The following is a 23,124-nucleotide window of genomic DNA, read 5'->3' on the forward strand; positions in this document are numbered from 1 at the left end:
CACGGTTATCACCAGTTTCTTACCTCTGGAACTAGGTGAGGCCGATGTAATCTTATGGATGCAATGGCTAGAGACCTTGGGGGATACAAAGGTGAATTGGAAGGAACAGAGGTTGGGGTTCTGAGCAGAAGCTGAATGGGTTACGCTGAGAGGGGACCCTAGTCTACAGAACTCAGCGGTATCCTTGAAAAGTTTGTGGAAAGCCCTCCAACAGGAAGGAGAAGGGCTCCTTGTCGACTGCAACAACTTACAAGCTGTGGAAAAGGATACCAAGGGAGACAAATCAGAAGGGTACCGATCCCTGTTAGAGGAGTTCGCCGTGGTGTTTGCTGAGCCACAAGGACTACCTCCCTCTCAGGATAAGGAACATGCCATCAACTTGAAGCCAGGTGCCGAACCAGTGAATGTCAGACCATTTCGCTATCCACACGCCCAAAAGGAAGAGATAGAAAAGCAGATTGCAGTGATGTTAGCAGCAGGACTCATTCAAGAGAGTGGGAGCCCATTCTCGAGCCCGGTGTTACTAGTAAAGAAAAAAAATGGAAGCTAGAGGTCTGCGTCGATTACCGTGCTCTCAACAAGGTCACTATGCCTGATAGCTATCCCATCCCTATGATAGATCAGCTCCTCGATGAACTCCATGGGGCTCAAATCTTCTTGAAGCTTGACTTAAGGTCACGATACCATCAGATTTTGGTCAAGGCAGAAGACGTACAGAAGATGGCGTTCAGGTCTCATGACGGACACTACGAGTTCCTCGTCATGCCATTCGGCCTGACCAATGCACCAGCTACGTTCCAGTCGCTGATGAATGAATTATTCCGGCCATTCCTCCTTAAGTTTGTACTTGTATTATTCGACGATATCTTAGTATACAGTCGATCCATTCGAGAACACCAAGGACATCTCAGGACTGTGCTAGGAACCCTCTAGCGACATAAGCTGTTTGCTAATCAAAAGAAGTGTCAATTTGGAAGCTAGCGGATTGAATATCTGGGGCATGTGATCACTCTAGACGGCATAGCAGCAGATCCAAGCAAGATCAGTGCCATGGTGGACTGGACGGTACCCTCGAATATTAAAGCACTGCGAGGCTTCCTTGGACTAACGGGATATTACACGAAAATTCTTCCAAGGGTATGGGGAAATCGCCAGACCACTCACGAATCTGCTTAAAAAGGATCAGTTTGAGTGGACCGCGAAGACGAATGAGGCCTTTCTCGGTCTGAAAACTGCTATGACCACGGTCCCAGTACTGGCTTTGCCAAACTTTGCTGAACGGTTTGTGGTGGAGTCTGATGCCTCAGGTATTGGATTGGCGGTGGCCCTAATGCAAATGGAGAGTCCTATAGCATACTATAGTCAAGCGTTGACCGAGAGGCAGCAACTTAAATCGGTTTATGAGAGAGAGCTTATGGCTATAGTCTTTGCTGTACAAAAATGGCGCCACTATCTCTTGGGGAGAAAATTCATAGTGCGGACGGACCAGAAGAGCTTGAAGTTCTTGCTGGAACAACGAGAGATTAACATGGAGTACCAGAGGTGGCTGACAAAATTACTGGGTTTTGACTTTGACATCCACTATAAGCCAAGTATGGAAAACAAGGCGGCTGATGCCTTGTCCCAAAAAGAAGTGGTTCCTGCACTGTTTGCTTTATCAGTGCCAGCTGCAATACAACTGGAGGAAATCTGCTCTGAAGTTGACAAGGACCCTGAGTTGCAGACAATCATACGGGATCTGCGAGAAGATGCACAATCACACCCTGAGTTTTCCCTAGTTCAAGGCAGACTGTTGCGACAGGGTCGCTTAGTGATACCAAAGGATTCATCTGTCACGGGATTAATCATGAGGGCGTTTCATGATGGAAAGCTAGGAGGACATGATGGGGTGCTCAAAACTCAAAAAAGGATCGGCGAGTTGTTTTAGTGGACCGGGATGATGACAGACATCAAGAAACATGTGTCCGCATGCCAAGTATGCCAACGTTACAAGTACTCGACATTGTCCCCAAGTGGACTATTACAACCGCTACCTATCCCTAAGAGAGTGTGGGAAGATATTTCCATGGATTTTGTTGAGGGATTGCCCAAATCAGGAGGTAATAATGCAGTCTTGATGGTTGTAGATAGGCTGACCAAATATGCTCACTTCCTCCTCATTAAACATCCCTTCACCGCTACTGATGTGGCCAACGTGTTTATTCAAGGGGTTTTGCGGCTACATGGGTTCCCTAGGTCCATCGTATCGAACAGGGACAAGGTTTTCACCAGTCTCTTTTGGAAAGAACTGTTCCGTCTCGCCGGCACCAACCTCTATTTCAGTACTGTTTATCACCCACAATCTGATGGACAGACTGAAGTCACTAATCGGAGCCTTTAGACTTATCTAAGGTGTCTTGCGGGGGAGCAACCACGTACTTGGGCAAAGTTCTTGCCATGGGCTGAGCTGTGTTACAACACCTCTTATCATTCTGCTATGAAGATGTCACCATTTCAAGCAACCTATGGCAGAGAACCTCCCACTATACTCAGGTATGAAAATGGATCCACATCCAACGCAAACTTGGAAAAACAATTGCAGGAAAGGGATGCCGTTTTGAGGCTGATCAAAGAACACTTGGATAAGGCCCAGCAACTGATGAAAAAGAGCGCAGATGAGCACCACAGAGAAATGGAGTTGGCAGTTGGGGATCAGGTGTATTTGAAGATGCGGCCATTTCGTCGAAAGTCGTTGGCCAGGAGACCAAATGAGAAGCTATCAGCCCGGTTCTATGGTCCTTATCGAATGGAGGCAAGAGTAGGAGCAGTGGCTTATCGACTCAAGCTTCCTCCCGAAGCCAAGATTCACTCCACCTTCCACATATCACAAGTTAATAAGGCGGTAGGAGAGCAACTCGTGTCCACAGCGATACCGGAGCAGCTCATAGACGAAGGGGTGTTGGAGGCAGAACTAGAAGCAGTGTTGGACCACCGCAAGAACCCAGTTTCGGGAGAAGCTGAGATACTGATCAAGTGGAAGGGCTTACCAGACTATGAATGTTCCTGGGAATGGGTTAGTACCATCAAAGGGCAATTTCCAGGATTCAACCTTGAGGACAAGGAAATTTCAAAGGAGGGGGTAATGATACATTTGAGAGTCTGCATCCCCCTTTCCTTTACCGTTATCAGAGGAAGAAGAAAAGCCCAAGTGGCTAAGAGTGAAGCTTAATGGATCCAATAGCTCCAAGAAGTAATATTGGGCCTTGGAGAGAGGAAGAGTTATTTAAGTAAAGAATAAAAGTCACTGTCTCACTGCAATTGGTTGTAACGGCTCATTTGTGTAGGGATAGGGGTGCAGAAGTAGTACTTATGTAGTAGGTTGGGGTGTGAGTTGTTTTTATCTATCTTTTGGGTGAAACATTGTAAGGGGGAGGGAAGAGACTACATAAACATTTCTCTTGGTTGTTACTGTTCTCTTTTATTGAAAGAGTACTTCTTTTATTCTCTTTTGTTCTGTTCTAAAGGTATACATATTCAAAACGTAGCAGTGCTCATTTTCCTTGATTCTGAATTTTTAATTATGATTTAGAAAGGAGACAATGATATGTTGAGCTCTGATCATTCACCTACAAAGCCTAAACTCAAACTCCTGAGTGATGGTGACTTCTTAAAAGCATGGGGTGGGATATCGTCTTTACAGGTTCGTTACAAGTCTTTTAACAGTGTCTTCATTATCAATGTTGTACATATTTATATTCTTAGTAGAAATAACTCATGAAATTTTGTATTTGGTTGGAGCCAATTTGCAGTTTGTTCTTCCAGTAACATGGTCTTACGGGAAAAAGTATGGAGTGACCCTCGAGCAGGTAGCTTCTTGGTGGATCGATAGGCCTTCCAAACTCGCTGGTCTACACTCTAAGGTGTCTGCCTTATTCTCTATATAAGAACCACAGCTTCAATATTCTGTACTGATCGCAGCACATAAGTCTTGGTGGAATTGTGTATGATTTAATTACAAGGAGCGATTACAGTTGGAAAACAGGCAGATCTTGTAGTGTGGGAACCTGAAGCCGAATTCGAGCTAGATGAAGAACATCCAATTCACTTTAAACACCCTGTACGTAGACAATCTTTACAAGAAAAATACCAATTTAGAGCTAATGTTGAAACCCCGAATGTCTAATCTTTTATGTTATGTGTTTGCTTTTCTTGTGGTGACTTTATATACAGAGTATCTCGGCTTATCTGGGAAGAAGATTATCAGGCAAAGTGGTTTCGACATTTGTGAGAGGAAACTTGGTTTTTAGAGAAGGCAAGCATGCTTCTGATGCTTGTGGGTCTCTGCAACTCGCGGCTTGAAACTAAAAAAAGGGATTATCCGCAACATTGTAAAAAACATAAATATGTGATCAAGCCAGTCATCGCTGGCAAATGATATCAAGAAACAAGAATGTTGAGATTTATTCAGATTGATTGATGTTGTGAAGATTTTAGCGAGTCTTTGACCCATACTGCAAGTAAGGTTAAGACTCTCGCTTATGTAACTGGACCGACTTAATAGATTTGTTGTAATGGTTTAAGTGTATAATGTAAATAACCGGCTCACATTTGATCGATCCATAACCGGGTTTCCATTCGTACAAAACATTTAGTTAGATCCGTTCCATTAACCCGCTGCCTCGCCTATGACCTTGCCGGCTTCCCCAAAATTTTGGGTTCACTCCTAAGGTGAACCGTTCAATTCTCTTTATTTTAACCAATGAGAATCTGACATGTCATAATACATTTAAGAATTTATTCATTCACCTATTTACAAAATAAGACAACAAAATCTGCATACATTATTATAAAGATAAAAACTTAAACTGCTCTTTTATAAACTCAAACCAATATATAATTTCATTCAAATTGTAAAATCTAAACCCTAACCATCTCATTTGTAAACCCAAACCGACATATAATTTCATTCTAATTGTAAAATCTAAACCCTAACCATCTCATTTGTAAACCTAAACCGACATATAATTTTGTTTTAATTGTAAAATTTAAACCCTAACCGCTTCATTTGTAAACCCAAACCGACATATAATTTCGTTTTAATTGTAAAATCTAAACCCTAATCACCTTATTTGTAAACCCAAACCGATACATCATTTCATTTGTTTGGGCAAAAATAAAAACTTCGTTTAGATACGGAAAACAAGAAATATAAGTTGAATAGTCATTTTATTTATCAGAGTCTTGAGCTCAAATACAAGAATTCAAGGCACAATGAATCAATCTATAAACCATAGTCGTGTTCTAGAGTTGAGTCGTTTATCTTGTGTTTTAGGTCTCTTGCTTTGCTCTCGATCCCCTCTCTCGTGGAGGCCGCTCTCCTTTTTATATAGAGATCTCTTTACCCTAATCCTTTAGGATATGTCTTCGGCTTGCCGACTCTATCTATGATAGCGTCGGTCTCGAGACTCTTGGCCTACTGGTAAAGTCGGTCATTAGACTCTTGGTCTTTTAATAGATCCAGTCATGTGAATTTTGGCCCATTGACGAAGTCAGTCGCGAGATTCTTGGCCTATTAAAAAAGTTAGTCGCTAGATTCTCGGCCTATAGACAAAGTCAGTCGCGAGACTCTCGGCCTATTGATAAAGTCAGTCATAAGCTCTTGGCCCAGTGACAACGTCGGTCACGTGACTCTCAATCCATTGATGGAGTTAGTCACGTGACATTCAACCCATTGATAGATTCGGTCACACGACTTTTCTCTTATTAGATTCACAGACTTATGTTGACTTTCTCGTGTAGAATATGAGTTAACTCTATCCAATATCTTTGTGAATATTCTCTCTGCTTTTCTTGATTTATCGGGTTTGACGAACTAACCACGAAATTTATTTATTTATTAGAGAAGATAAAATTATACCCAACATCATTCTAATTGTAAAATCTAAACCAAACCAATATTAAACTTTCCTTAAAAAAAATTATACAGAATTTGTTTTGCTTTTTAATTTAATTTTGATTTATTTTTAAAATAAAATAATGTATAGAGGATTCTGATTGGTTGAAAAGGAAGAGGTGACCAAGAAGGTTCACCCTAGGAGTGAACCTAAGTATTCGAAACTCTTGATGAGCTTGATTCATCTTCCTCAGGCGAATTCTGTCGAGGTAATTTTGTGTTGGTTCGAAACTTCTAATTGTATAAACCATTACAAAAAGGGATATTTGATTATGTATATACATAATATCAAACACATATATAAAGAAAACATTTTATTGAATTTTATAAAAGTAATACATAGCATACTATACAAACATCGAAATAATATAAATTTTATATTTTTCATACTATATACGTAGGATGAGTTATAATAAATATAAGTTGAAATTATGGTTTATTAAGTAATATGAAATATCAAAATAATATTAATTTTCTGTCTATTTAAAAATATTTTTATGATATATATTATACTGAAACGTAGAAACAACTTTGTTACTGTTTAAAGGTAGAAGTGTTTCTCTCTCGTAGACATGGAACTCAGCTTCTAAGGTTTTGATTTGGTTTTCGATCTGGTTTTGATTGGGTTTTGATGAGGGTGGATCTTGCCTTGAGATCCTCTGTGGTTGATTCGGTTTTGCTGGAATACGATTTTGTAGATCTGCGATGGAGATTTTCGGGTCATGGGTTTCTTACATTGAGGGTTTACCGGGTATCTCTATATCTTTGTTTGGATTCACAGGGAGGTTCTATGGAGGAGCGCTTTCCCGTTAGTTTTCTTTTTGTGTTGTGGTATTCTGGCGATGATATCGGGTTCGTCGATTTGGTATGGATTCGTTTAGATTGGAGTGAGAGGGTGTTGACTCAGGGGATCGGAGATTATGCCTCGAGGATTCTTTTGGCTCTTCTAGTTTTTGATTGCGGCTTGTCATGGGAGGTAAATCAGGGTCGAGATTCGGGGGATCTCGGTAGCGGTTCTTGCGGGATGGAGGTTTTCTCTCCTAAAGTTGCTCCGGCATTAAGTGACAGTGGGGTTTGGTCTTCCGCGACTGTCTATAAAGATTGTTCATGGTCTGTGTCTATTCCTCATCCTACATTGCTTCAACAAGCTTGTCTATTTACTTGTCTTTGGTTTCTTTTTGAGTGTTACGGGGGTTGTCTTTTATCTCGGAGCGGGTGCATTTTCTGGTATTGGTTACCATCGTGGGTCATGTCTCAAAGTGCTTTGTTGCTTCAGGGTATGAAAGGGAGTTCGTCAGGGTCAGGGGGTAAGCTGAAGATTAAGGTGCCTCAGTTTGATAATACGGCATTGATTGAGGGTTATGTGATACGATTTGCTTATAGAAAAGGATTTGATAGATTATAGAACTGGAATTACAAAAGGAACTGAGGATTTTGTTAATGGAGCTCCTCCCACTCCCCCTAAAAGACCTCACCAAATACTCGATAAAGCTCTCTAACCCTCTCTACATTGTATATATAGATAGACAAAAGAAATAAGCTAAACCAGCCCCGGTTTACTCTCACACTAAACCTTTGTTAAGTTGATACTTAAGAAAAATATGATTAAGCCATTGAACTGCTTCTATCAATACCCCTGCCTTTGAAAACAACCTTGTCCTCAAGGTTGAAATGAGCAAACTGTTTAGCCAACCCCTTCTTTGATCTTCCCAGGACATTCAAAATATGGCATCACTTCCCGCTTCAGCAACAACTCTTCATGCCCTGTTTTCAGATTGTCCCTGGCCTCCAAATCCAAATTCAGCTCTGATATGACTTGGAGATTTTCCTTTAGCTGCGCCAACATTACGTCTCTTGCTTGTATCAGAGTCTCACACGTCAACATGTCTTCAATTTCGTCATGACTAATATTCTCTGCGAAAGAGGACACTGAACTAGGCAACATGATTATCTGTTTGGCCGTGACATCATCCAGTTGAAACACCATTTCTATCTCCCAAGGTTTTTGCTCTAGATAACGAATTTTCCACGCCATGCCATTCTTTTCTTTTTCCCGTTCAGCCACCTTGTTTAGATAGACAACAAGAAACCCCCTCTCCATCAGCTTAACTTCTATTTTTCCACTAACAACAGCCACACTGATTTTTAGCACTATTTTAAATTCATTCGCCCTTCCACTTGCAGTAGTGTAGGCAAACCCATCCACTTGCAGTATTGTAGGTAAATGAAACTGTATGCTTCTGTTTGCTGAGACCTCCATTGCAGCAACAATTTCCAGAGAAGAATCATCACCACCCATGAAACCTGCACTAAGAACCAAGGGAACTATCTCCAAGCTAACACCCTGCCTCCCATCCAACGCTTTCAAGCCCGCACTAAATAGTTCTTCAATTCCCAGCACTGAAAACTGAATCCATTTGTTAACGTCAATGCAAACTGCATGTCTTGTGGTAGCAATGGCAAGCTCTTTACCGAGCGATAAGGCCCATGTTCTTTTGAAATATATCGTTTCCATTAACCCTTTGCCTAGTGGAGTTTCTTCTTTCGTATACGTTCGCAACACCCAAGTGTTCCTGTACTTCTTTTTAAATTTGACTCTCTTCCCACTAGTCATGGAATGCTTCTTATCTACTGTCATCAATTCCCATAACAGCTTCGACTTGCGCTTATGTCGAAATTTGTGTCTCTTTCTACTAGACCAACTCATCATCTCCATAGCCGTTCTGATTCCCACTTTCAGCACGTCCAAGATCACTTGATGAATTTGTTTGTCATGCTCCTCTAAATACGCGACAACCCAGCTTATCAACCCTATTATGTCAGTCATTTCGCCAACTGTCATGTACGTCATGTCAAGGCTCTGCGATCCTCTCACTGTCTCCATTCTTTCACGTATGAACATGTTCAATCTTCGAAGCCAGATTAGCTTTGTCCAGTCCAGCTTCACAGTTTTGCACTTGACCCTATGTGGCTTGTTATAGTCTATCTTCCTCTCTACCTCAACATGTTCTCCTTTCCACGACTCTTTCTTACACCATTCCTGGAAGCGTTTCTCATAATACTTGAACTTGAGTATAAAGTTCAATGTCAAGACAACCTGATTTCTAGAGAACCTCTCTTTATTCTTCTTCTCATGCTTGTTGCGTTTTTGCTTGAATTTGTGTTTCCTCCAGTTGGCGAGCTTCTTCAAAACTGTTAGATATCTCAACGACAGCTTTTCATACACCCATTGATGAACATATAGGTAGTGCGTGATACCCTTGCTCGCATACTCCATCTTCATCATGTTTTTCTTCTGTTGTGCGTGATACCCTTGCCACAACAACCTTTTGTTGAACGTTCGGTGGTGCATCTTCATCTTGACACATGTCTTCTTATTCCCCATCTCAACCGAATCTTTCAACAGACCACAGTTCCACCATTTTGCAACAATTTTCAGCCTCACTCTTTCACTTTTCACACATCCCTCTGCCACTCCATGTGGGTTATAGTTATTTGAATGATTCTTCCATCGCTTCTTCTTTTTCTTTCTCGTGACTCTATTATCTCCCCTCAACCTTTTGTTAAATACTTGGCTGGCAGATAGCAAATGATAGTTTTTTCCAGCATAGACCAATATAGTTGTGTCTGGTCTGTCATGTATGTTCTTCATATGGATTCGAGAGGTCCCCAATTTCACTATTCCAGCTTTGTATTTAAACCCCTTAGCCTTTGTGAACTTCTTCCGAGTTCTCTTCGTGGTAGTCTTTTTCCCTCTTTGAGACAATTCCTCGAACACCTGGTAGGCATGATTTGGCTTAGCTGCTTGTTCCCTATGGTTTCGATGTTCCTCTAACACCAGCGGCAAATAGAAGTTCATATGTTCTTCTATTCTCTTTGTCAATAGCTCCACAAAGCCTGTATCTCCTTTGAGTTTGAAACCACTTTTAGACCCATCAATCTTTGAAAACGTTTTCCATCTCTTCTTCTTTTTCTTCTTCGTGTTCACTTTTCTTTCCATAGGCATTTGATCGAACACTTGGTGGACATGTTCACTCTTCTCAATATCTGGCTCTTTTTGCACACCCATTTGTTCTTTTTGGAAGATATTATCCAACGGTATCAATAGATCTTCTTTTTCTTCGACTCTTTGACATACCACCACTTCTGCTGCTGCAGTCTTCTCCTTCTCTTCACCACTTAGTTTTTCAAGACACTCCTCAGTCTCTAGGAGATATTTCTCTAGCTTGACCAAACAGCTCGTCCATCTGCTCATCGTAGAGTTAAATTCATCACTCTGCGTTAGATCAACCACAACGCTCTCTTTCCCTTTGCTGAGTCGTTGAAGCAGACCGATCTTGATCTCATTCAAGCTTGTAAACGCAACATGTGACTCCTGGAACCACAATAGAGCAACACCTTCCATAAATCCATATGCAAAAGAGATCTTTGTCTCTTCTGTGAATCCATGGTCCGTGAAGTAATCTTCAACCCATGAAATCCACATCGTCGGATCTTCATCACCATAATAAACAGGAACCTCCACAGAACCATCACCATCTCCCATTGGGTCGAACTGCTCTGATACCAATTTGATACGATTTGCTTATAGAAAAGGATTTGATAGATTATAGAACTGGAATTACAAAAGGAACTGAGGATTTTGTTAATGGAGCTCCTCCCACTCCCCCTAAAAGACCTCACCAAATACTCGATAAAGCTCTCTAACCCTCTCTACATTGTATATATAGATAGACAAAAGAAATAAGCTAAACCAGCTCCGGTTTACTCTCACACTAAACCTTTGTTAAGTTGATACTTAAGAAAAATATGATTAAGCCATTGAACTGCTTCTATCATTATGCTAAAACCTTGATGGGTAAATGCATGAATCCAATGATGCAAGATATGAAGGCGCTGCTGTTTATGCTGCCGAAGATATGGAAGATGGAGGAGCGAGTGATTGGGGCTGATCTGGGTTTGGGACGGTTTCAATTTGATTTTGAGCAAGAGAATGACATTCAAGAGGTACTGAAGATGGAGCCCAACCATTTTGATCACTGGATGATTTCTTTGGTCAGATGGGAGCTGGTGGTGGATCCGCGTTACCCCTGCTTCATCAAGTTTTGGGTTAGGGTGATGGGAGTTCCTCTGCACTTCTGGGCAGATGAGACTTTCCGTACCATCGGGGCTGACTTGGGCGAGGTTGAGGAGGTCGACTTGGATAATGGACGGGTGAAGATTCTGCTGGATGGCTTCAAGCCATTAACTTTTGATGCCACAGTCGAGTTTCATAGTGGAGAGGAGAGGATAATATCTCTGAGCTATGAGCGTCTATTTGGGCATTGCAGGCGCTGTTTCAGCCTGTGTCATGATGTATCCCGCTGTCCACTCTTTGGAGATAAGGGGAAACAGAGGGTGGAGGAAGGTTTTGATCCTCGACCCGAGGATAAGCTCCAGAGCTACAAGGGAACAATGGTAAATGGTGTGGCGAGTGGTAATGCTTTGGGGGTAAGTGGTGCTAGTTCTGGGGTGCCTCACCAAGGGTCTGCTAGTGGAAATGGGCGAGGTGCTGGTTCTCAGGGCTTTAATCATCGGGCTGCTCAGGGTTTCAGTGGTAAGTGGAGGAAGACTAAAAGGGGGGCTCCTGCGGATGAAAGGTTTGTGAAGAAGAGTATGCTTGTGGTCTCTGTTACCGCTTTAACCTCTCAGGTCCCTGTCTCGGGGGATGGTCAAGTTCAACTTGCTACAAGTGATGTGAGACACACCTTTACGGCTGATGAGCAGAAAATGCTTGATGACTTTCTGGGTCCTAATGTGGATGAGGCTGTTGCTACAGGTGACCCTCCTGTGGAGTCATTGTCGGTTCTTGCACAAGGTGTTAACAAGAGGGTGTGTAAGGCTTTGTTTCCTGGTGCTGGTGATGCGAGGGTCACGGAGCCAGGCTCCATGAGTCTGTCGCAGCAAGTGGTACATTTCTCTGATGATCTCAGTGCATTGTTAGGCCCGGAGTTTCCTCTCAGTGAGGATCAAACCTTGGGTTTCATGGACACTATCATGGAGGAGCAAGATGCAGTGTCAGAGGGGCTTCCCCAGGAGGATTTTCTCCTCACGGATGAACAGGAAACGGATGAGCAGGTTGTGGAGGAGAGCACCGGTGAGGTGGATGTCTCTGATCAAGCAGTTAGTGAACCGGTTAGTGGTGTTATGGAGAAGGTCTCTGAGGACAAGTCACGGGGTGAAGAAGGAGGGGGAACATTGCCTCCTTTACGAGCCAAACAGGTCAAGCAAAAAGTGCTCTCCCAGGTGCTAGTACTAAGAAGCGGAACATGTGCTCTTTAACATCTCCGCGCAAAAAGATTGTTGCCAAGGGTGGTGGACCAAATGGGAAACTTGGTTCTCACCAAGGAGGAAGCCTCCAACCCCATCCGCTGATTAATGGATTTAGTTCGTAACGGGCAGCAAGAGAATGAGGACGCTGGTTACCTCACTTGGTCTTTCCTCCGGAAGCAAGCTTTGTTTTCTTTGGTTTTTTTGGCTTTCTCACATTTTGATTTTTGGAATAAGTCATCAATGTCAGCTCCGTATGGTTGTCGTTGTATCTCGTTTTGAATTTTCTTTGTGGTTTTGGTTTGTATTCTTCTGGGTTGTACCCGATGTTTTTTATTTATACAAGTAAGAATAAATCTCTGTTGGCCTCTTTTTTGGTACATTAGCTTAATTTTTTTTTGTCTCCGTGTTGGGTTTCATATAGTTTAAATCAACTGTTGGTTAAGTTCAAATTATGGGGGTCCGGTTTTGGGCTCTTATTGGGCCTGCTAATCTTTCCCTCGGCAGCAAAGGTGTTCTATCCCCTTCGCATGCTTCTATATTTGCATGGGAAGGTTTTTAATTGCCGGATGTTTTCTTCCGTGTTGGTTTTTTCCGGTACGTTGGGTTACGGATGTTCCATGGGATTTGGGTGGCCTATTTTTGGGGGATCTTCTTTTGAATATTATGTCGTTATGCTTCACGGTCATACGCTTCTTTTGACTATTGGGTATTTTTTGGGTATCTTTTTTTCTGGACATTTGCTTTACGGCTTTTTTGGTGGTAATATGGTTTTCTTAGGAAAATTTGTAATATGGTTTACTTTTCAATTTTATATTTTCTCCAGGGTGGGAGGAGATGTATTTGGGTGTTTTTACCCTCAAAAATCTTTATTTATTTCATGAATATTGTGAGTTGGAATTGTCAAGGCCTGGGTAATAAGGATTTATGGATTTATGGTCCAAACATCGGCCGGATTTTTTGTTTCTCATGGAGACCAAACAACCTACTTCTATTCTAGAAACGTTTGTTGGTCATTTCGGATATAAGAATCTATAAACAATTGATCCTATTGGTTATAGTGGTGGTATGACTCTTTTTTATAATCAAGATGATTTTCAGGTATCAATTTTATTTGAGTCTAACAGATTAATCGATATTGAAGCGGTTTTCAAAGGCCGGATTATCCATTTAACTTTCGTTTATGGGGATCCCGTCCCTAAGAATCGGGATATGGTGTGGGAACGCCTTCTAAGAATTAGCTCTAATCGGTCCACCCCATGGTTTTTGGTTGGGGATTTTAATGAGCTGACAGGGAACCATGAAAAACGGGGGGGGGGGGGGAATTACGTCATCCTTCCTCTTTTCTTTCCTTTAATTGGATGATTCGGGATTGTGGCTTTTTGGAGTTTCCTTTTATTGGTGATTGTTTGTCTTGGAGGGGTTGGCGGGATAAAAAACCTATACGCTGTCGGTTAGACAGAGCCTTAGGGAATGAGGATTGGCATGATTTGTTCCCGGATACGGTGACGGAGTATTTACCAATGATAGCCTCTGATCATAAGCCTATAGTGGTTAATATTGGGGCTAAAAGGTCGCGGGGGAAGAGGAGTTATATGTTTGACTGCCGCTGGATTGGTAAGGCGGGGCTGATGGATGTGATAGCATCGGGGTGGGATAGGGATTTGGATCAGGACTCAGATAACTTCGTGCAAAAAGTTGTGAATTGTCGGAAGGCGATTTCTCAGTGGCGTAAATCACAAGTCCCATACGGTAGGGAAACCATTGAGGACTTAAAGCGGGAGTTGGAGGTGGCTCTGGCAGATGACTCAATTCCTCCTTCTACAATCTCGGAATTGCAGAATCGTTTACGTCAAGCGTATGGGGATGAAGAGATTTACTGGTATCAAAAGAGTCGGAGTAAATGGATGAAATTGGGGGATAAGAATTCCAAATATTTCCATGCCTTAACAAAGCAGAGACGGGCTCGTAATTGGATTACAGGTTTGTTTAATAGGGACGACATCTGGTCCACTGAGGATGTTGATATCTGTCACACGGCAGTCTCATATTTTGAAGATTTGTTCACTTTAACAAATCCAGAAAATTTTGAGGAGGTCCTAAGGGAGGTCAATACGGTGATTACTGTCGAGGATAATGAGCGGCTCACAGGACCCGCTACGGAGGCTGAGGTCAAATCTGCTTTGTTTACGATGCATCCGGATAAAGCCCCAGGCCCATACGGGATGACAGTTTTATTTTTCCAAAAAGCATGGGGTATAGTTAAGACGGACCTTGTGGATTTGGTTAATAGGTTTTTAGTGGAGAGAGTTTTTGACAAGGACCTCAATCGGACTCATATTTGCCTTATTCCGAAGGTGGCAAAGCCAACTCGAATGGCATAATTACGTCCGATTAGCCTGTGTAACGTTGGGTATAAGATCATTTCTAAGATTTTATGTCAGCGACTCAAGAGGGTTTTACCTGGTCTTATCTCCGAGACTCAATCGGCTTTTGTTCCGGGTCGGCTGATCTCGGATAATATCCTTATTGCTCAAGAGATGTTTCATGGCTTGCGTACAAACCCGTCTTGCAAAGGGAAATTTATGGCCATCAAAAAAGACATGAGTAAAGCATACGATAGGGTTGAGTGGGATTTTGTGGCAGCTCTGTTACAGAAGATGGGGTTTGCAGAGTCATGGGTTTCATGGATAATGTTTTGTGTCACTTCAGTCGAGTATAGGGTTCGTATTAATGGCCAGCCGAATGGTTTGATAGTGCCACAGAGGGGGTTGCGACAAGGTGATCCTTTATCTCCTTATTTGTTTATTTTATGCACAGAGGTGTTAATTGCTAATATACGGAAATCAGAGAGGGAGAAGCTTATTACAGGGATAAAAGTGGCGAACAAATGTCCGCCAATTACGCATTTGTTGTTTGCCGATGATAGTCTTTTCTTCTGTAAGGCGGACAGAGGACAATGTCGGGTTATCTTAGATATTCTAAAACAATATGAGTCTGTTTCGGGTCAGCAAATAAATTTTACAAAATCCTTGGTACAATTTGGGCACAAGATTGATGAGCAGACAAAAACCGAGCTCCAGGATGTTCTCGGGATCACAACTTTGGGTGGTATGGGGTCTTATCTAGGTTTACCCGAAAGTTTGGGTGGGGCTAAGACCAAGGTTTTCTCTTTTGTTCGGGAGCGGATTCAAAGTCGGACGAATGGTTGGACGGCAAATTTGCTTTCAAAAGGGGGAAGGGAAGTGATGATTAAATCTGTTGCAACTGCTGTTCCAACGTTTGTGATGTCTTGTTTCGGTTACCAAAAACAATTACATCCAAGCTTACCAGTGCAGTGGCAAATTTTTGGTGGAGTACAAATGGTCAGACAGGGGGCATGCATTGGCTTGCCTGGGAGAAATTATGTGTTAGCAAACAGTTGGGTGGTCTTGGTTTTAGGAATGTGGATGACTTTAATTCGGCATTACTGGCCAAGCAACTTTGGCGTCTGCTAGACGTTCCAGAGTCTTTGTTTGCCAGGGTTTTCAAAAGTAGGTATTATAGGAACACGCATCCGCTGGATCCAATTAGGTCATACTCTCCCTCCTATGGATGGAGGAGTATATGTTCTGCTTGCTCTCTGGTTAATAAAGGGCTTATTAAACGGGTTGGTTCTGGGGACACCATTTCTATATGGTCAGATCCTTGGGTACCAGCTCAATTCCCGAGACCAGCTTCCAGCAAGGGGCCGTTAAAGGACCCTTCTCTTCAAATGAATCAATTAATTGATCGACAAAATAATTCTTGGCGTCTGGATATGCTCAATGAGCATTTTGATCCACTTGATGTTGTATTAATCAGGGCTATTCCGTTGGGTGGTAACAAAAGGGATGATCCCTTTGGTTGGCATTTCACGAAAACTGGGAAGTATACAGTCAAATCAGACTATCATATTGCACGTCATGACGTGGTTCGGACTTTTGCGGCCACTGGTTATGGCCCGGAAATTACCCCCTACTCGCTAGTGTGTGGAGGGCTCGTTGCCCACCTAAGATCCAGCATTTTATATGGCAGGTCTTATCTGGTTGTATTTCGGTTTCGGCAAATTTGGGACGACGGGGTATTGCTTGTGATGTACGGTGCGTACGATGCGGCGCGGATTCGGAGACAATAAATCATGCCATCTTTGTGTGTCCTCCGGCCCGTCAGGTTTGGGCGCTAGCAAATGTGCCGGTGGGACCTAATTCCTTCCCGACGGAATCAGTATATGCAAATGTTGATCACTTTTTAGGGCAGCAGAATCCGGGAGCCCATATTGCGGCTTTCCCTTGGCTTATGTGGTTTATTTGGAAAGCAAGGAATGCACGTGTCTTTGACAATATTGCCGAAAGGCCAGAGGAAATTGTTAGGGTAGCAAAGGGTGAAGCTGTAGCATGGCAGCAGGCTCAGATAGAGGATGATCTAGTGACCAGTCCCACCTTTCCAGTAGTTTCGGAGTTGCCAGTTAGGGTGCCTACGGTTTCCCTTCCTTCGGTCTTTTCAGGATATCGATGCTTCATAGCTGGATCTTGGAAAGCAGGGGATTTGTATGCAGGTGCTGGTTGGTGTTGTACCTCGATCCAGACAACGTTGCCGTTTTTGGGTGCCAAGAATTTCAGGCGAAGTCTATCTCCATTACATACTGAAGTTGAAGCGTTCCTTTGGGCGATGCGCTGCATGATCGGCCATGACTTCAGAGAGGTGGCTTTTTATACTGACTGTTCAGACTTGGTGAAGATGGTGTCTTCTCCTTCCGACTGGCAAGCGTTCTTGGCGTACCTTGACGACATCAAGACTGATAGGGAGGAATTCTCTTCCTTTTCTTTATCTTTAATTCCTAGAAATGCTAATTTAAGGGCGGATTCTTTGGCACGCCAAGTGTGTACATCTCCACACCAAGTATTGTTTGTAAACGATTTTCCTACCAATTAGCTCGTTTGAGCTGATCTGTTGTTGACAAAAAAAAAAAAAAAGATATATATTATACTAATATTTTTAACTAAGTAATTGTGGTTGTGGACGAGCGATAAACAATGTCGTTCAAACAAAAAAACACCATGTTTTGTTCACTCGAAAATAAGGAAAATACATCAAAATCCAAATAATAAAATTTTCTGGAAGAATATATTTTAACAAATAAATTCAATGGATGTAAATAATTATATAATAAAATGATAGATACAAAAATCAGCACGTATGTGCTGGAGTCAGGCTAATCTACTACACACTATAAACTCTATAAATTAATAATTTTAGGAATATATATTTGAAATGTTCAATTCTTAAAATTCTGAATCGAGACATAAAATAAGATTAGATTTTCGGATGTTATAAATTTTATGGTTTTAGAATTAAATTTGTAATATTTAAAAAATATTATTGACAATAAATTACAAATTTTATAAAATGAATTCGTTTATATACATAACATACATAAATTCAAATTTATAAATAATAATTTTAATTGTTGCATTTTAATAGCATATAAAACTATCAAAATGATCATTCTATGTAACAGATAAGCGTAAATTCGAATGTACTTTTTATGCACTCGAATTAAATATTACACATTTTAAACAGTTGAATCTTTTTCCCTCTTGGCCTTCTCCTTATGTTCATTCTTCACCTTTTTGTCAAACTCAGGATCAAGTGCCAGCCCAGCATAATATGAGGCCCAATACACAACAATTTTTTTTAGTGAGTTTTATAAATAATATTTAAAACTTAAAATCAAATCTTAAAACTTCATAAAATAAGGGCCTATTTTTGCAATAACAAATAGATAAAATTTAAAAACTGAGATCAAAACTTAAATTTTCGAAAAATGAGGCCTGTATTTGCAATAATTTTTTTTTGAGGCATAATTGTATGACAAAAAACAAAAAGAAAAAAAACTGAGGCCCAATACAAATGTGTCTTAGTAATGCGTCGCGGGCCGGGCCTGTCAGGATCAAAGATGATCCGACTATAGTACTCCACGTGTTGAATCAGAAGGTTCTCCTGTAAGAATCCCTATTATTATTCATAACATACATATTATAATTTTAAAATCGAACCCAAATGTAGCTAAAGTGAACTAAACTCTAGATTAAACATCTATAACAATTTCAACCACAAAATATAAACTTTTTTATAAATTCATTTGATACTTTAAAATTAACTAATATTTATACTCTGGCTTTAGTAGGAAACAACATGTAATATATATAAATATATATATATATATATACCATAAACATAGAGTTTTTTGAGATTTGATTAATACAATAATTTTTTTACTATGTGTGGATAAGTAAAAACTTTCTCTAATTACTTTGATAGATAAAAAACCCAGAAGATTGACAGAAATATCCAAAAATTCAATATATGTGTCTTGTGACAACTTCTGTGAGTGAGTCTCTCTCATATACGTGTGCATGGAGACATCACCCGAAAAATCCCCCTTATCAAAATTATAATCTCCTATCTCTCTCTAATCTTCATGCCCCTATTTCATTTAAGGTAACATAAAAACCCGATTTTACCCCTCAATTCATTTTACCCGATTGCATTGATTTGATTTCTTATTATTTAAATATTGAATTAATTAAAAAAAAAAAAAAAACGTGAAAAAAAACAAATGAGCGAGCTCGCTGCTCGACGTTGTTGATTCCGCCGCCGGCGATTCTTCGTTAGAGCTCTCCATTTACTGCCGTGTCTTCACATTTTTGAGTTGTATCAAGCTTTCCTTCATAATGCAGGTGCATTCTTCAACAAACATAAAAATAACTGAATGGGATTAGGTTTTGGAATTTTAAAATTTAGATTGGATTTTGGTTGATATGCTTAGCAAATTGGGTGTTTTACCATGGTTTATGGATCGACTGAGCTATTAGTTGATAAGAAATGGATCTTACTGTTGAATTGCACTAAATTGGAGAGATTAGAACGAGCTCCTAGATTCGATTTTGAGTTATCGCGATTGGTAAAACCGGTAATACTAGTAAAACTGGTAAAACTGATTAATGTAGTACAACCAGTAAAACTAGTAGTATTACTAATTTATTTATTTTTGAAAGTCAACATTCATTTTAAGTGTGGAGGTCGCATATACAATATAATAGACAAGAGTGATATAAAGTTGTAAAACTGGCTGGTAGGATTCCAAATACAAAGCTTTTCTTGATTAGAAGGCACAACAAGATGCACACATGCTCAAGCACTCCAATGGTTGTTATTTGGAGATTCTTTTAATGTTCGTGTTTGATTCATGTAGTTATACTTGCTTATGTCACAATAATCATGAAAGTTAATTTAAAATCTAGTATTGTTTGATTTTTCATTCAGAAGATGTGTATACTAGGAAAACTGGTAAAACTAAACTAACTGGTAAAACTAGTAAAAACTGGTAAAACTGTATTAAAGAATAAAAATAATAAAATTAAGAATTAATAAAAAACAACTAACAATGAATGTTTATATGTTAACTAAGGATGAATAATGTTTAAATGTTTCTATATAATGAATAATTATTAAAATTAAGTGAATTTTGAATTGTTATGATAGAGTCTAAACAATTGTTTCCTTATACTTTTAAGATCACTTTATAAATAATAAGCAAGTTAAGATGACAAAGTTATGAAATTGAAGATTTTTAAAATATGAATGCATAAGAAACTCATAATTATAGATTAAAAAGAGTTTAATGAACTGTAAAACTAAAAAAAAAAATTATAAGATTAGGTATAACTAATTTAATTGAAAAAACCTAAAAGTAGAACTATGGGCAAGATTAGTATAACTATAATGTGAACACATAGTGTGAACACACTTTCTTGGACACATATTTTTTTATTTTTTTTCACAAATGATAAAGACAACAAAAAAATTTCAAAATTTTCTTCTTTTCTTATCCTTGTCTTTTCCATCCACTCATTATCTTCTCTTCTCTCTCATTATTTTCACTCTCTTCTCTCTCTTCTCATTCGAGTCCTTCCCATTCTCGATCTATCTCCAAATTTGCTCTTATGTCATTTCTCTTATCAAAAGATGGAAGCTTTTGAGGCGGACTCATACTATGTTGATCATTTGTTTTGTATGAATTCTCTATGTACTCGTCCTTTGTTGTGTATGAATTCTCCAAGTTTTCCAAAATCAAAACGAGAAAATTTACTTTTACAAAGTTTTCCAAAATCAAAACGAGAAAACTTACTTTTACCAAGTTCTCCAAAATCAAAACGAGATAACTTACTTTTACCAAGTTTTACCAAGTTCTCCAAAATCAAAACGAGAAAACTTACTTTTACCAAGTTTTACCAAGTGCTCCAAAATCAAAACGAGACAACTTACTTTTACCAAGTTTTACCAAGTTCTCCAAAATCAAAACAAGTCTACTTACATTTACCAAGTTCTCCAAAATCAAAACGAGACAACTTACTTTTACCCAGTTTTACCAAGTTCTCCAAAATCAAAACGAGACAACTTACTTTTACCAAGTTTTACCAAGTTCTCCAAAATCAAAACAAGTCAACTTACTTTTACCAAGTTTTACTAAGTTCTCCAAAATCAAAATGAGTCAACTACAAATACACCATTTACAACGAATCAAAATCAAAATGAGTCCACTACAAATACACCATTTACAACAAACTTCTTTAATGTGACACCTTAATCTTCTTGTTATACTCCACCGGCAGAAAGTACATTCTCATAGGTTGTAGTGCTATCAATTCATCATCAAATTCCTGCAACACACAGTTTTATCAAGTATTACCAACTTATACTAGACATATAGTTCTACCTATATATACCAGTTTTCCCCACAAATATGGTTCTACCTAGTTATACCAGTTTTCCAATAAACAGTTCTACCTTTTTATCACTTCTTTCGACTTCCTCACCATCTCTATCACCAACCGGAGTGAGACACCCTCTCATCTTCAAGCTCCTCATCTTCTTCATTCATTCGGAGTTCCTCCGACCCAAAATATGTGGAGGTGGCCGCCAAATCCAAACCTTCTTCGTTTTGAGTATCTAGAACAAATTTTCTTTTCTTATATCTCGACCATTTTGTCTTCGCCATAATTATGAGAAATCCTAAGTTTTGAGGAGAGATCGATAACAGAACCCTAATTTTTCAAGAACATAGGGGAATAGAGTTCTCGTGGGAAATAACCGTGAGAAAAGAAGATTGGATTGTCAAAAAAAAAAAGTAAAGAAAATAGAAATCGGGTTGTAGACCCGATTGGGTTTCTAGGTGGAGGAAAAAAACTCACGTATTTTATGTAATTTTTGATTTATTTTTTGGATAAGAGTGTAATTTTGTTTGTTTTCTATTTAAAAATAATTTAAAAAGAAAATGATTTTATAAGGAGAAGTTTTGAGATTTTCATATCAGTTTTAGAGATTTTTGAGACGATTTCTCGTGTGCATGTCACCTGAAGATATTTTCAAAGGAAATATGTATATAGTAATATCAGATAAGCTTTCTATAGTATTATATTAAAAAGTTTCTTTTACCATAAATGTGAATATAGTATAGTTCTTTTACCATAAAAGAACTATATTAAAAAGTTTGGAGTGACCCTCGAGCTGGTAGCTTCTTGGTGCTGCATGCGGACCATGCGGTTCTTGTAGAGAAAAAGCCAGTCATCGCTGGCAAATGAAATCAATAAACAAAAATGTTGAGATTTATTCAGATTGACGTTGTGAATTAATGAGTGAGTCTTTGACCAATACTGCAAGTAAGGTTAAAAGACTCTCTTGCTTATTATGTAAGTGGGATTGACTCAATAGATTTTGTGGTAATGGTTTGATTAACTGTATGATGTAAATAACCGGTACACAGCTAAATTTATCAAATAAAATTGTTATAATACATATATCAAACAGATTTTTCATTATTTCCTGTTTTTTGTAATATTTTTAATATTCTCATCATCATTGCCTTTAGCTTGATCACCCTAAAGAAAACAAAACAACAATAACGCATAAAGCGTAACGATTTATTTTCAAAAGTATACATATCTTTTGGATTGATTGGAATTTGTAATTGATAAGTTTGTCCTCGTCCAAAGGGCATAAAGCTTGAAACACTTCCATGTTCTACCAAATTGTCCCCTATATATTGCCAAAACAAATTTACAAGATCGTCTATTTTCTTAAGTAAAATATGATTCTTGGTAATATAACTCTCAAAGATAATAAATTTTATTTGCCTACTTCAAGTATGTTTCTGGAATTAGTTTTTTTTTTTGTGCGAACATTTTTTGGAAATTCGTTATGGAAGAATAAACTAAATAAATAAACATTTTCTGAAAAGTAGGTAACCAAAGAAAGAAAAAAATAAATTAGTTATTTTCCAATGTTTTTAAAACCGGACCAGAAAGTGAACCGGAAGTCCTTTGCGTCACTGAGTCAATCGGTCGGACCGGTTGAACCACGGATCAATTAATTTATAGTTTTGTTTATTTGTGTATAAATATAATATGCATATTTTCTATAAATCCATGAACAACACATACATAATTTAGGACTAAGGAACTAAAATTCAATTTTAAAGAAAATTTTGGACAAAACACTAAAATCCTTTATAAGTAATGAAATTGTCTACCTAAAACAAGATGGAAAAGAAGAACAAAAAAAATGGACAAAGACAAACCATAAGAAAAAAAAAAAAAAAAAGCCACGTTGATATAATTTATGTTGTCCTTGTCCCACATCGAGTATTAAGTAGATTAGATTAAATCGTAACATTTGTCACTAAATTAGTAAATTAGTTTGGCCATTAAAGACTGAATTGGTTAAGTGACTTGACCCAACCCACCGGTTCGCGGGTTTTTAGTGGGTTTTCTTGGTTAGTCTGTCCGGTTTTTAGAGGTAAC

The 23,124-nt window shown here is 39.2% G+C and overlaps 2 protein-coding genes across 2 annotated transcripts; both read left to right on the top strand.

Annotated features, from left to right (window-relative positions):
• The first annotated feature begins 2,482 nt into the window (after window positions 1–2,482).
• On the top strand, window positions 2,483–3,208 carry LOC147940361 (uncharacterized). Its single transcript, XM_087461272.1, has one exon. It carries the CDS (start codon window positions 2,483–2,485, stop codon window positions 3,206–3,208), a length of 726 nt encoding a protein of 241 aa, XP_087317398.1.
• Window positions 3,209–10,819: 7,611 nt separating this feature from the next.
• LOC147940362 (uncharacterized) lies at window positions 10,820–12,253 on the top strand. The gene has a single exon (XM_087461273.1). The coding sequence runs from the start codon at window positions 10,820–10,822 to the stop codon at window positions 12,251–12,253; it is 1,434 nt and encodes a 477-aa protein (XP_087317399.1).
• Window positions 12,254–23,124: the final 10,871 nt, after the last annotated feature.

This window comes from Camelina sativa, chromosome 8 (assembly GCF_030686135.1).
Source record: "Camelina sativa cultivar CO46 ecotype springtype chromosome 8, ASM3068613v1".
Classification (NCBI taxonomy): domain Eukaryota; kingdom Viridiplantae; phylum Streptophyta; class Magnoliopsida; order Brassicales; family Brassicaceae; genus Camelina; species Camelina sativa.